General features: G+C 36.5%; 1 protein-coding gene across 1 annotated transcript in view; it reads left to right on the forward strand.

Moving 5' to 3' along the window:
• Positions 1-15,636, forward strand: part of LOC150077410 (cytochrome P450 3A24-like) — a 330,473-nt gene that overhangs the window by 107,074 nt on the left and 207,763 nt on the right. Inside the window, exon 5 of the mRNA XM_090385893.1 lies at positions 4,334-4,571. Coding sequence (XP_090242019.1) covers positions 4,334-4,571 — 238 coding nt within the window. The remainder of the gene's footprint in view (positions 1-4,333; positions 4,572-15,636) is intronic.

Genomic DNA, 15,636 nt, shown 5'->3' on the forward strand with positions numbered 1-15,636 from the left:
TCCTTCCCCTTTCCGATTTTATGAGTTTGTAGTAATGAACTGACAGTCACTATATATGCTGCACTAGTCATTGACTTCACTCCTAGATGCTGTGGGATGTGTTTACTCATAGAGATGGTCATAATCTTTTGGCCAGTGAGTGTATGTATATGTATTCCTTGTGTCCACATGTGAACAATGTAGATTGTGAATGTACTTCTAAAGGAGTCAGTGCTATGAAAGGTCATGTTACTCCCCACTGCACATTTCTCAATCTAGTGTCACTTTCAAGGTTGTTGAAACAGGCACCCAATTTCTGACTCAGCTGTCTCTGGAAATCAACCTACTTGGGTCTTGAGCAAAGGGTATTGGCCTTCAGAATTTGTTTGTTTGAATATTTGGTTGCCAATGCTGAAAACTTGAAAACTGAGCATTTTGTTTTTTGGCCACCATAGAGTGGCAAGGAAACCAATAAACCAATTTATAGAGTGGCAAGGAAATGTGAATGAAGATTTTCCTGGAGCTAGCAGGACTAATCAAGTACAATTCCACTTCTCTTTCTCTCTTCGCTGAACTGTGCACACCATGAGTTCCCTGTATCTAAGAAGATGGCAGGTATCATGATTGTTTTGTGCTAACTTTGAATAAAAAGTATGTAGTTAAATTCAGCATTTTCACATAGATGGTAACAAGATACTTAACTGCATTGTGATGTATCAGGCAGTCTCCTATTCACATTAAGGTAAACAGCCATCCCAAATTGAGAGGGATAGTCCCACATTTTCAGTACATGATCCTCTTCACAAAGTGGTCCAAATTTTGTGGCCAACACAGAGGCACAGTAGTATATGTGTTTCAGTTGACCATGGTTCAGGCTGTTTGACTGCTAAATACGATAATGTTCTTCTATCTTCTACCGTGTAAACTCCTAAGTGTTTAAACAGAATTTTATTTATTTATTTTCCTGTCATGTGAATGCATATACACATTTGTCTTTCACAAAGGATCACAGAACTGAGTGCCGAATTCCACCATTAGAGAATGCAAACCATAGCAAAAGCCAAGCTGTTGAGCACCCATACTTGCAGTTAGCAAATTGAAATATAATATACTGAAGAAAAAGGACAGTTGCACCATCTCTGGCAATCAACCCACTATCCATCCAGCAGCAAGAAGAGTATGAGTTTAATAATTAAAAATTACAAAAATGTAACAAATAAAAACAAATAATTATATGGAGTTAAGAGTCCCATCTTATTCTTTCATTTGTTTTTGCAGCCAGCAGGATTTAAACTGCTAAGTTACTGCAATTGTCACAACAAAACAAACTTTGCTTTTACAATGAGTTGTCATGGTATTTCACTTCTTGCAAATAAATGGCATTGCCAAAAGGTTAATCTGTCATTTATTTAAAAAATGAGCATGTTATCTGCCTATTTAAAAGATGAGTGTCTCATGCTCACCCTTTGTCTCATCAAGTTGGGCCTCACCTTTTGGTGATGCCATTTGTGTCAAAATAGTGCAGTACTAGTGCAACTCACTGATTGTGAAAGTGAAGCTTGTTCTACTGTGATCAAGTGGCTGAAAAGAACCCTATATTCTCATTAATTATGACCAAATAGGATCAATAGAAAAGGCACAAGAGGATGCCAATCCAAAAACAGTGAGAACATTTCTTCTGTCAAAAGCTACAACACATTAGATAAAGAAGACCTAGTTGACACTCTGGATGAAACTTACCACCTACCAGTACAAGAATTGGAAACAACACATGACCACCAGACCCACAATCATCCTGTACAGGATTCCTTCATAATTGAAATCTCAACAGTCATGTGAACAGATTGCAGAAATCAAATCACTAAGATTCCAGTGGCATCTTTATAGTATCTCAGTTCATGCAGCCTGACTGGCATCTTTATGTTGATTTTGGAGAATAATCAGCTACAAAATCAAAATGTAGTCATCCAACAGAGCCTGGATGAGGTAAAAGCCTATCTGCATGACCTTAAGCAGTTCAATAGTGAAGTTGGAATACCTTCTGTTTGTCAATAATAGGGCTTATACAGATGCTGAAGAAACCTACCATCAAGCCACCCTATAAAGCCTGATAAGCTCTGCCCTCTGCTCTGCTGTTCCCACAGCTCAAAAGACTCTCCTCCATGAATGTTGAAAAATTGTGTATAGACTATTTTATTATAAACTACACTGTGTAATACTCATGACACTATGCATATGTTAATTGGCTATATATTATTGCATTATTGATGTTCTGTATATACTTTTGTAATTTGATCTGTTTGTAATTTTGAAATTTGTGTTTGTGCACACTTTATGTAATGTGTGACTTTTTTTTTTTAATTTGATCTGTTGATAGTGTACATCCCTCTAACCTGCAGGCTGTTCAGGGGGTGAATCAATATGGTAATAAAGCAGATTTTAATAGTAATAATAATAATATTTACTAGAAAGTTTAAAACCTGCTGGATGCAAAAACATATGATAGGCCAAGATAGGTCTCCTGAACTAGACACATGATGTTACATCCTACTTTTGAGTGAGATGGCTCAATGTCTCAATAATGATGAAATAGGAACAAAAACTAGGCCTTTTTTTTTCCAACAATGGCATTTATTTGTTACATGTTGTTTTTATAAGTGGTACTTTTTTCAGTTATATTAGGTGTTGGTCAAGTTATTTGTCATTATTTAGAAATGTCCCTTATTGGTTTCTTCAAAATTCTTTGTTGTAAATGACAGTGAAAGTGAATGTTTAAGTTTTCTGTAACTCTGTTTTTTTTATTGTTACTTTTTCTGTATCCTAAGACTTTTTTTTTTCCATGGTTATAGGCCAAATGGGTTCATTGTTTCCACATGGAACCAATTTATCCATGAATTTTTAATCTTCTTTTGTTATTATGCTGTTATATAGTTAAGTAGTTGTTATCACATCATCATTTCTTTCAAAATGAGCACACCTACTTTTTTTGCCTATCACTGAATTATACCAACTGTTTACATTTAAAATTTACTACTTAAAAATTTATTTTTAAGGAACACATCTGTCATAATATGGGAATATGTGGGAAATTGCCATTTACTTAATGACCCTTTTTCAATTAATCTAATTGAAAAAGTAACTTGAAAAATTAATCTAACTCCTCATTAAACATGGTATACCTGTATTACAAAGAGTGGATCTAAACTATATCTACAGGGTAGTTTATATTATTTCTGTTCTGATAGCTATTTTTTTCTATATTTATTGTTTGTCAAAACTGATGATTTTAATATATTTCTCTCTGTCTATTGGTGCTTGTTAGCATTAGCATTAGTAGAAGCATATGATGCAAGAAAGCAAGCTTATGCAGCATCAGCCAAAAAAAAATAAAAAAAAAAACACTTCCACTTCACCCCTCCGTTCGTTCAAAATACTGTCCAGCTGAGCCTTAAATTTGTTTAGGCTATCAACTTCCACAACAAGGGATGGAAGTCTGTTCCACCAACCAACTACCCGCTGGCTAAAGGCAAATTTCCGAACATCTATCCTACATCTGTATTTCCTCAATTTGAATTTATGCCCTCTCAGGTGATTATTCTGAGCAAGAGGAAGAATCCCATCAGCATTGAGCATGCTCAAACCATTCAAGACTTTATACACCTCTATCAGATCACCTCGCCGGTGCCTAGTCTCCAGACTCTGTAATTTGCAAAACTTAAGCCTTTCTTCATAAGAGCAACCCTTTATTCCATTCACTGATCTTGTTGCCCTTCTCTGTACTTGTTCCAGCAGGTCTACATCCTTCTTGAAATGAGGCCTCCAGACCTGTATCAGTACCCAAGGTGTGGCCTGACCATTGCCTTATACAAGGGAATAATCACCTCCTTATCCCTGCTAAAAAAATTCCTGTATATCATTGACAAGACACCATGAGCTACTCTTGCAGCTCATCTGCATTGCTCAGAGAACTTCATATCTGCCTGCACAATTACCCCCAGGTCCTTTTCATTCTCTACCACTGGCAGTGTAGTACCACAGAGTTGATACATTGCTCTGGGGTTGCTGTTTCCCATATGTAGTACTTTACATTTATCAATGTTAAACTTCATTTGCCACTTCTCAGCCCATCTGCTCAAACTTTCCAGATCCTGTTGCAGCAGCATAGCGTCAGAAGTGTCCTTAACAACCCTGCCAACCTTTGTTGGAGAATAAAAATTTTTTTGCATTGCTTTACCTTAGTTATATATAGTTAAATAAACTGAAATCAGTTGAGCAGTTAATTAATACTACAAAGAGTGTATCTAAACTGTAGTCAGTGATATTTTATATTATTTCTGTTTATTCTGATTCTTAGATGTCTCCAATAGTGGCATCTGCAATAGATAATCTTCTTTTAAATATTGAGGAGTATGCCCAAATGAATGAAGAATTTAATATTCATGACATCTATCAGCGTTTGACAATGGATGTCATTTCTAGAACAGCATTTGGAATACAGACTAATGTCCAGAGAGGTCAACATGAACATTTGTTACGTAGTGCCCAAATATTATTTAATTCAAAGTATAAAAGCATTACAGCATTCATCGGTTGTAAGTATACTGTACACTTATTTTAGCTAAATAACTATGAATTTCTTTCTTATAAATCAGGTACATTTTTTAATTAATTTTGAGCACAAAAACCAACAAAAAAAAAACATCTGCTACAGACCATATCAACATATTTAAGGCCAGTAGACGACTTGAAAATGTAGAATGCAGCTTGCAGGCAACGTTCAATATCAGTATATTAATATTGTAAAATTTGAAGCTATGTAGCCATTAAAATATTCTTACAGAACTTGAAAAAGTTTACTTGTTTTTTTTTTTTGGTTTTTTTTTTTAAATCCTAATATGAAATCTAATATTTTATCATCTAGCTTGGTGGATGAAGGAACATACAAGTATATTTTTCCAAAGATATTCCTATGCAGTTTTTCAAATTTTTTTTTTTCTATATATAAAATTTGGCCAGTTGTCACCTGAACCTTTTTTGTAAAATTTGGGCTGAAATTTTTGAATTTGATGTTAAAATTGGACTAAGTGTGACCATTTAGACTTTATAGTTTCTAAATTTAAATTCTGCTGTCATTGATTTAGACTAAAAAAATCCTTGGTGTACTTCTGAAATGAACATAAGCTGTTTTATATGAATAAAAAAACCAAGGCAATGCAATAGTTATATGGGAAGTTTGTTCTTCATTAAACATTTATCTAAGTTAGCACTGTGACCAGTTAGCTTTAGCCAGTTAGCATTAGCATAAGTAGAAGCATATGATGCAAGAAAGCAAGCTTATACAGCATCAGCCAAAAAAAAAAAAAAAAAACATTTCACACATCCATTTGCTCTAAAAGTTTGTCCAGCCCTTGAATTTATTTAAGCTATCAACCACAACTGTGGATGGAAGTTTGTTTCAGCAATCACCTACCTGTTGGCTAAAGGCAAATTTTCACACATCTATTCTACAACTATCTTTCCTCAATTTGAATTTATGTCCCCTCAGGTAATTAATCTACAAGAGGAAGAATCCCATCACCATTGAGCATGCTCAACCCATTCAAGGCTTTATACACCTCAAACAGATCACCTTGCAGGTGCCTAGTCTCCAGATGCTGCAATTTGCAAACGCAAGCCTTTCTTCATAAGAGCACCCATTTATTCCATTCACCAATCTCATTGCCCTTCTCTGTATTCATTCCAGCAGCTCTATATCCTTCCTAAAATGAGGCCTCCAGACCTGTATGCAGTACTCAAGGTGTGGCATGGCCATTGTCTTATATAAAGGGATAATTACTTCCTTATCCCTACTAGCAGAATTCCTGTATATAATTTATAAGACCCCATTGCCTGCTCTGGCAGCCTGTCTGCACTGCTCAGAAAACTTCATATCTGACTGCACAAGTACCCCCAGGTCTTTATCTTTCTCTATCACCATGAATGTAGTAACATACAGTTGGTATGTTTCTTTGGAATTACTTCTACTCATATTCAGTACTTTGTATTTTTCAATATTAAACTCCATTTGCTACTTCTCAGCTCATCTGCCCAACTTTTCTACATCCTGTTTCAGTAGCATACTATCATTACTGTCATTAACAACCCTGCCAACCTTTGTATCATCTGCAAACTTGGACATTAAGCCTGATATACCCTCATCAATATCATTGATAAATATACAAAACACCAGTGAGCCCAACACTTAATCCTGGGAGACTCCATTAATAATGGTGCCTCCGTAGCCAGGTGGGCAGGAGCAGCAGTGCGTAGCACACACTTCTTGATTAGACGGGGTTCAAGCCCGTAACCATCAAATACAGAGGATGCGGAAAGGTCAGGGAATGACCACCACATATCCCCGGAGCAATATGGCCTTAGTTGCTAATGCTCCTAAAAACCAAAATAACATTAGTCCACGAAGAGCAGTGTCCATTTATTACCACTCTCTATCTTCTTCCACTCAACCATCCTTTTATCCGTTGTATCAACTTGCCCTTAATGCCATACTGCTCCAATTGTGTGATTGCACTTCATATCTTCATGTACAAGTATTGTTGTTTTCTTAATTAAAAATTAGTTTCCCTTCATTTTAGAAGAACACCAATTAAGTTTTTAGATTAGACCAAGAATGGGGCACAACTTCACCACTGAGAAAAGAGCAGTTGATTAGGCAAAATTTAAATTTAGAAATCATAAAATGTAAACAGTGGTGTTTACATTTTATGATTTCAACTTTTGGTGTTTGTAGGCCGTATGTATTTTCCATTCTGAGGCCTCACTACATTGTCACACATATTAAAATGCCCTTGCATTAAATCTAATTTTTTTTGTTTTTAAATAATTTTTAAAAAATTTAAATATAATGTATTGAGGCATCATTCTAAGGCCTCACTATATTATATCACAAATTAAAATACCCTTGGATTAAATCCAATTTAAATTTTTTTTTGTTTTTAAAGAAATTCAAAGGGGTTTCTATATTTGGTTTGAAGTTATTTCCACAACTCTTATTACAGCACTGATTTACTCAAATATGCACTTTGATGTTCTTAGTGATTTTGCTAACAGAAAAAGCCAAAGTAAGAATTTATCTTAGAAATCTGTGTTTAAAAATTAGTTTGTAGAATATTATTGTTGGAATAAAATTTTTGAATTCTATGTGAATGATATTTTTTCAGGTCCCTGTCTTTTGTTATTCCCTAAACTTCATATACTCGAGGTACAGTGCCTAAAATGCCTAATGCAAAAGATAGTCCTAAACAATACTCCAGTTTTAATGCAAAATTCAAAAATTTTACCTTAAATGTGACAAAAAAAAATCCAGATGACAAACTGCCCTAACTTGAAATAAACTAGATGGACTTCAATGCCTTTTAATAGAAACACTCTACATATTTGAATAATTTTCATACTAGAAAAGCTAGAAAAATTGCACCAAAATATCAATTAAATTTAAAGAAGCGTCTTTTAAAAATGAGTATTTCTCAGTTCAGCTTTCTGAATTCAGAGACTTCTGTTTCTAGCAATACAGCATCTTACTTAAAAACACTTAAGATCTGATTGTCAGTATCATTAACCATCATCTTGTAAAGGATGATGATGATGGTGATCAAAATAATTGTGTAATTATCATGGCATTATGGACTTATAGTAGTACTAGGGGCATATGATGCAAGAAAGCAAGCTTATGTAGCATCAGCCGAAAAAAAAAAAAAAACCAATACACATATTCATTCCCTCTAAAAGTTTGTCCAGTTACTCCTATGAAGTTGGTTCATTCACCATCTTTTGAAGAGAAGAAAAGTAAACAAATATTTCTTCATAAAAGCACCAACTGATCCCATCCTTCCAATGAAACTTTATTTGAAGTTCGTTTTACTGGATGTTCAAAATAGGATAATTGTGAAAAGAGAAATGTAGTGTGAAATGTAATGAGGTTTGTTATTTGATACCTAGATACCATATGAATTTAAGCTAAATAAACTACATAACAAACTGTCATACTTCTATACAACATATTTGTATTTGAACAAAATTTATTGTACAAGGTAGTTTATTATACATTGTGGACATAATTAAAGTTCCCATACTCTGAGACCTCTGTTGATATAAGGATTGGGCAAGTTGCTAGTTTAAATAGTGTCTGTTCTCAGTTCAGTGATTTCTAGCAATTCATTATCTTACTTAAACACACTTAAGATCTGACTGTCAGATTCAAATTTGTAATATACGTGTTTCCAAATTCAGAAAGATGCTGAGAAGGCTTAAAGTTCAAAATTTTTAGTTCCCGTCAGGGGACAAAATGTATGCAAATTCTTGTATTATGCATATTGTGGGATCATTTACAACAATAAAATGTGATTGCTTGCTACATTTGGAAATCGTTATTGTTCCTGATAACCATATACCAGATCCTTTTGAAATGAAAGACTGAATGTGTACTGCTTGTGAAATTGTTATAAGAATTATAGTTATGAATTGCAAATATTAAAGGACTAAAGGCAGAGGAAAGATTTAAGAGGAAGGCCCCTGACATCAAAGGGTCTTAGAAAGGTTGATGCCTAAGCCTGAGAAAACAGGAAGCCTTGATGTTAGATGCAGATGAAAATACAATGTTTCCAGCATATTTAAGTGATATCCACCACGCTGAAAAGAACAGCTGCTAACCATGGTGAAATGCCAAATGTTGCATTTTATTACAAGTATCTTCATTATTATCCATACATTATCTGTTTTTGGTTTTCCAGAGGGCTTTTCCTGTAACTCTATAACACAAATGGAAGCAAAACATTTGTGGCCTTAGGATATATTATAGTGCAAAGAGGCTTCCACTTGAATTGCGCTATGAATGCCCACTACTACGTTGGACGACAACCACTTAGATAAATGTGAATGCAATGCACATATACCAAATGCATTGGCGCCTCCGTAGCCAGGTGGGAAGGAGCAGCAGTGCGTAGCACATGCTTCTTGATTAGACCGGGGTTCGAGCCCATGACCACCAAATACGGAGGATGCGGAAAGGTCAGGGAATGACCACCGTGTATCCCCGGAGCAATATGGCCTTAGTTGCTAATGCTCCTGAAAACCAAATAACAAACAACAACAACAACCAAATGCATTCATCTGAAGTAACGGTATAGCGTGATTTGATAGCTGAGTTTTATTATTACTTCAGATTTTAAAGTGAATATATGAAACTGGATGATACAGGCTCTACCCTCGTCAGTGTTACCATGCTCTTCTATGCAATAAAGTCATTCTAGTACTGAAGTAACATAGATGTACTAAGACAATTATGTTTTATGAATAATGTTACTATTCCACAGAGTGTTAGACTCACTAAAAGTTTTTGATATGCATAGTTTCTCAAAATTATTTGTGCTCAGGTGCAGTTAAGAGAGTAATTTTCTCTGATAACTACCTGGTGATAATTTGGGGAAAAAAATTTGTATTCCTGTTTAATGAAGAACTGACTATCTCAACCATTTTAGAAAAATTAATCTCTTCTATTAAAAGACAACATACAGAACATATTTATATACATAACATACAAAACATATTTATATACATAACATACAAAACATATTTATATACATAACATAAATAAACATATAGAATAATATTAATGATTCTGTTTCTTCAACACACATTTAGCACTGATCTTTATTTTGCTCAATGACTGTTTTTGTTTCTCAGCTATTATTACAAAATTAAGTTTTGTAAAATTAACTTTTTTAATGGTAAAAACTTTCCAGTGAAGTTTGAAAATGTATTAGCTTGCTTTCTTGCATCATATGCCTCAACTAATGCTAATGTCATGCCACAATGTGCTTTGGCAACTTTGTTTCCCGCCAACCTGCTCTTTTAGCATTAGCATTAGTAGAGGCATTTGATGCAAGAAAGCAAGCTTATGCAGCATCAGCCAAAAAAAAAAAAGAAAGTAACATAAATAAAAATAACCACTTCCACTTCACCCCTCTGTTCGTTCGAAATACCTGTCCAGCTGAGCCTTAAACTTATTTAGGCTATCAACTTCCACGACAAGGGATGGAAGTCTGTTCCACCTACCAACCACCCGCTGGCTAAAGGCAAATTTCCGCACATCTATCCTACATCTGTCTTTCCTCAATTTGAATTTATGCCCTCTCAGGTGATTATTCTGAGCAAGAGGAAGAATCCCATCAGCACTGAGCATGCTCAAACCATTCAATGCTTTGTACACCTCTATCAGATCACCTCGCTGGTGCCTAGTTTCCAGACACTGTAATTCGCAAAACTTAAGCCTTTCTTCGTAAGAGCACCCCTTTGTCCCATTCACCAATCTAGTTGCTCTTCTCTGTATTCGTTCCAGCAGCTCTACATCCTTCTTGAAATGAGGCCTCCAGGCCTGTATACAGTACTCTAGGTGTGGCCTGACCATTGCTTTATACAAGGGAATAATCACCTCCTTATCCCTGCTAGAAAAATTCCTATATATCATTGACAATACACCATCAGCTACTCTTGCAGCCCGTCTGCACTGCTCAGAGAACTTCATATCTGCCTGCACAACCACCCCCAGGTCCCTTTCATTCTCTACCACTGTCAGTGTAGTACCACAGAGTTGATACGTTGCTCTGGGGTTGCTGTTTCCCATATGTAGTACTTTACATTTGTCAATGTTAAACTTCATTTGCCACCTCGAAGCCCATCTGCTCAACCTTTCCAAATCCTGTTGCAGTAGCATAGTGTCAGTAGTGTCCTTGACAACCCTGCCAACCTTCGTATCGTCTGCAAACTTGGACATTAAGCCTGATATACCATCATCAATATCATTTATAAATACAGAAAACAATAAAGGACCCAATACTGAACCCTGAGGGACTCCACTAATAACATTAGTCCACGATGAGCAGTGTGCATTGATTACCACTCTGTCTTCTCTCCCTCAACCACCCCTTTATCCACAGCAGCAATTTGCCTCCAATGCCACACTGCTCCAATTTGTGCAGTAGGCTTCCATGTGCAACAGTATCACAAGCCTTTCTAAGATCCAAGTATATAATATCAAAGTTATTCCCTGCATCCAGTTCTTTTGTGACTGCATCATAGTATCCAATCAAATTGGTCAGGCAAGACTTACCCTTAACAAAACCATGCTGTGTCCTAGCTATAACTGAAGTCTTGTCTAGATGATCCTGCAGTGCTTCTTTAACCAGTGCCTCCATTAATTTTCCGGGAACAGAAGTTAAACTCACAGGTCTATAATTACTTGTGTCAGCTTTCTTGTGATAGTTGAGATAGTTGCTTTCATCAATATGAACTCTTATCCATTAGCTTTACTCTTTCCATTTTTGTATTTTCTTTTCAACACTTTACAGCAAAGAAATATTAACTTTCACTTTGTTCAGAAATTTTCACTGTAAAAGAAAAAATCACTTTTCAGTGAAAAAGAATGAATTTGATAAAAATGCACGAATGCATAAATGAATAAAAATTAATCACATAAAGAAAATCTCCACTATAACAAGATAGTTATATTGGCCATGAGGAGATTGGTAGTGTTATTGGCCATGTGGAGGTTCGCAGTCTTATTGGCCATAAGTTTGAGGCTCATATACCGCTGCCACATGAAAATATTTGGTAAACAGCTCAAGGGGATACTCTACAAAGAGGGGTAGAATTTAAGAACTAGGTACCTACTTATGACTTTACAGGATCAAGGTATCAACGAGGAATACAACAACTTTTTGAAAGTGAAAAAGCCTGAAAAACCTATAGATAAAAAGAAATCCAAAGAAGAAAAAATTTGTCAAGAAACACTAGTGATGATGAACAGAAGATGACAAATGAGGAGCAAGATAAACACTGGCAAGGACAAAATTAAGTATATTGAGTTATGCAAAGCCATTAGAAAGAGACTCAAAGAGGACATAAGAAGATTTAACACAGGAAAAGTTGAACAAGCATTAAGGGAAAACAAAGGACTTAAATCAGCAGTCATGAAAGATAAATGATACTGAAACTGAAGAATAGCAATGGTGTACTTATAAATAGCAGAGAAGGCATAATTCAAATAGCAGAAGACTACTACAAAGAATTGTATAAGGAGCAAGGGAATGATGCCAGCAGTGTGGGAGATGGATCACAAATTAGCAACACTTGTGTGTGTGTGTGTGTGTGTGTGTGTGTGTGTGTGTGTGTGTGTGTGTGTGTGTGTGTGTGTGTGTGTGTGTGTGTGTGTGTGTGTGTGTGTGTGTGTGGTATGGGAGTTTAATGGTGCACAAGCTGCTGTGGCTATAGTGCACCTCTAGCAACACATACGACATACCTGATATCCTACCTGATGAGGTAGAACATGCATTGAAGAAAATGAAGAATCAGAAAGCCCCAGGTGAAGACGAAGTTACTGTAGAGTTGTTAAAATTGGGAGGAAGAGACATGACACATAAACTGGCGAGACACATCACAAAATACATTAGGAAAGGCATGATGCCTAAGGAGTGGAATAATGCAATCATAATTTTGCTGCATAAGAAAGGAAATAAATCAGAAATTGGAAATTATAGACCAATTAGCTAGTTGTCCCACCTCTACGAGTGGTTCACATGGGTCATTACTAACAGATTAGAAAATATACTTGGTGAGAATCAACCGAATGAGCAAGCTTGGTTTAGGACAGGATTCTCAACTATGGATTGCCTTAATGTAATATTGCTAACGGAGAAAGAAAGAAAATGCATATAAAACAGGTTATGCTGCCATTTGTGATTATGAAAAGGCATTTAACTTCATACAGCATAAGGCAATGTTTCAGGCACTGGACAGACAAGGCATAGTAGTTTATTGTAGTTTATTATGTACGTGTCTTGTCAATGATATAGAGGAATTTTTCTAGCAGGGATAAGGAGGTGATTATTCCCTTGTATAAGGCAATGGTTAGGCCACATCTTGAGTACTGTATACAGGTCTGGAGGCCTCATTTCAAGAAGGATGTAGAGCTGCTGGAACGGGTACAGAGAAGGGCAACAAGATTAGTGAATGGAACAAAGGGTTGCTCTTACGAAGAAAGGCTTAAGTTTTGCAAATTACAGAGTCTGGAGACTAGGCACCGGCGAGGTGATCTGATAGAGGTGTATAAGGCTTTGAATGGTTTGAGCATGCTCAATGCCAATGGGATTCTTCATCTTGCTCAAAATAATCACCTCTGAGGGCATAAATTCAAATTGAGGAAGGATGGATGTCGGATAGATGTGCGGAAATTTGCCTTTGGCCAGCGGGTGGTTGGTTGGTGGAACCGACTTCCGTCACTTGTTGAAGTTGATAGCCTAAACAAATTTAAGGCTCAACTGGACAGGTATTTCGAACGAACGGAGGGGTGAAATGGGAGTGGTGTGTTTTTTTTTTTTTTTTTGGCTGATGCTGAATAAGCTTGCTTTCTTGCATCATATGCCTCTACTAATGCTAATGCTAATGCTAATTATTATAATTGTAGTTTATTATTTTTAAATGGAGAATATCTAAACCATTTACGTGGGAATAGAGAATATCTAAACCATTTATGAGTTTCTCTTACTGTTATTTAGGAGCATTAGCAACTAAGCCATATTGCTCCGGGGATATGCGGTAGTCATTCCCTGACCTGTCCGCATCCTCCGTATTTGGTGGTCACGGGCTCGAATCCCGGTCTAATCAAGAAGTGTATGCCATGCACTGCTGCTCCTGCCCACCTGGCTATGGAGGCGCCATTTACGAGTTGCAGATGACATTGTGATTATAAGCCACGATCCCAAAGAATTGGAGGGAAACTTTAATCAGTTATGCAGGGTTAGTAAGAATTTCGGACTAAAGATGAATATGGATAAAACAAAAGTAATGATGAAAAGCATGCCACAGAAAGGGATATAGTAATTGAAAAGGTGGATTCATATACTTATCTGGGACAAGTCAGCTGTAAAAATGTTAAATGGCTGGAAGTCAAGAGAAGAACAAATTTCGGATGGATAGCATTCAGGAAATATAGTCACATACTGAGGAGCAATATCCCAATTTGTCTGAAATGTAAAAGAATGAACCAATATATACTCCCCACGATGACTTATGGAAGTGAAACTTGCGCACTCACCAAAAGAATGGAAGTGAAGCTGAAAACTACACAACAAAGAATGGGATGAATTATATTAGGAATCAGACTATTAGATAAGAAGCAAAACAGATGGATTAGGCAGGAAACACAAATAAACGACATTGTTATCACAACTAAAGAACTAAAATGGTCTTAGGAAGGCCACATAGCTCGAAGACATGATGGCAGAGGACTAAGAAAATAACAGAATGGTACAAAAGAGGAGCTAAAAGAAAACCTGGAAGAAAACAACGGAGATGGACAGATGAAATTCACAAATTTATGGGTAGTAAATGGATGGCCATTGCAAAAGAGCAGAGACAGAACTGGAAAGTTGTTGGAGAGGCCTGTATCCTGCAATGGATGAAAATGGCTGATGATGATGATGGCCTTCTTTTGGCACTGGAAAACAGCAATTGCCACCAACATAATCATATCTCCCATTGCCAAGTGTGCAGTCTTTCTCAAGGAAAACAGCTCCCACAAAAATTAACCATCACATGCAACTGTGGAATTTCTTAAGAACAGCAAGAAACAAAAAAGTTAGTTTGAATAAATTTAAAGGTCTGAACAAATTTTTGGTAGAAATGGGCAAAGGAGGTGAGTACTTCTTTTTTAATTTTGCTGGTGAAGTGTACCACACATTTGGTAGGTTACTCTGCAGTTACTGCTACCCATATGCAGTACTTAGCATTTGTCAATGTTAAACTTGAATTGCCAAACCCATCTCCAAACATTAGGTAACTGGACTGAGAATTGAAGTTTCTCGGCGCCTGCCTAACTTATCTTGACCCTGTTGCAGTAGCATGCTGTCATTCCTGTCATTAACCAACCTGCCAACCTTGATATCATCTGCAAACTTGGACATTAAACCTGATATGCCTTCATCAGTATCATTGATAATATAGAAAATAGCAATGGGCCCAGTAATGAATCCTGGGGGATTCCACTAAAAACATTAGTTCCTGAAGTGCAGTGTCCATTGATTACCAATCTGTCTTCTACTGAACCATCCCTTTATCCATAGGGATGGTTCAGTGGATACAACTTGTGAAATGTTTGCAGCACTCTCTGGAACAGAACATGGTCTAGCCACTGGAGGATGTCTTTGTGTGTGTGTGCTAGGTGCAATGTGTCAAGAAATTAGTGCCAACTCAGCATTCTGATGGACACTTATGAGAGTTTGGAGATTTGGATAGATGCCCTTTAAGGTATTAAAATGGGAGACCCATCAAGCTCTCAGCTGCCCAACTCAGTGCCAGAGTGCACTCTTGTGCATCAGGCAACACTGCAGCAAACTCCAAAGCAGATTGTGCTGGTCACACAGGATTTAGTTATTGTTGATGACTATTGTCATGGAGATGGATAATATATTGTGTAAGAACTAGGGTACAGGACGAGGGTATGTCTGCCAGGAGCAAAAGTTAATGATGTAGAACAGATATAATCTTTTAAGGGCACAAAGAGTGGTATTGTTGTTCACTTTGGCACTAATGACATCAAGAGTAGGA

This window comes from Mastigoproctus giganteus, chromosome 12 (assembly GCF_048544385.1).
Source record: "Mastigoproctus giganteus isolate SK-2022 chromosome 12, ASM4854438v1, whole genome shotgun sequence".
NCBI classification, from domain to species: Eukaryota; Metazoa; Arthropoda; class Arachnida; order Uropygi; family Thelyphonidae; genus Mastigoproctus; species Mastigoproctus giganteus.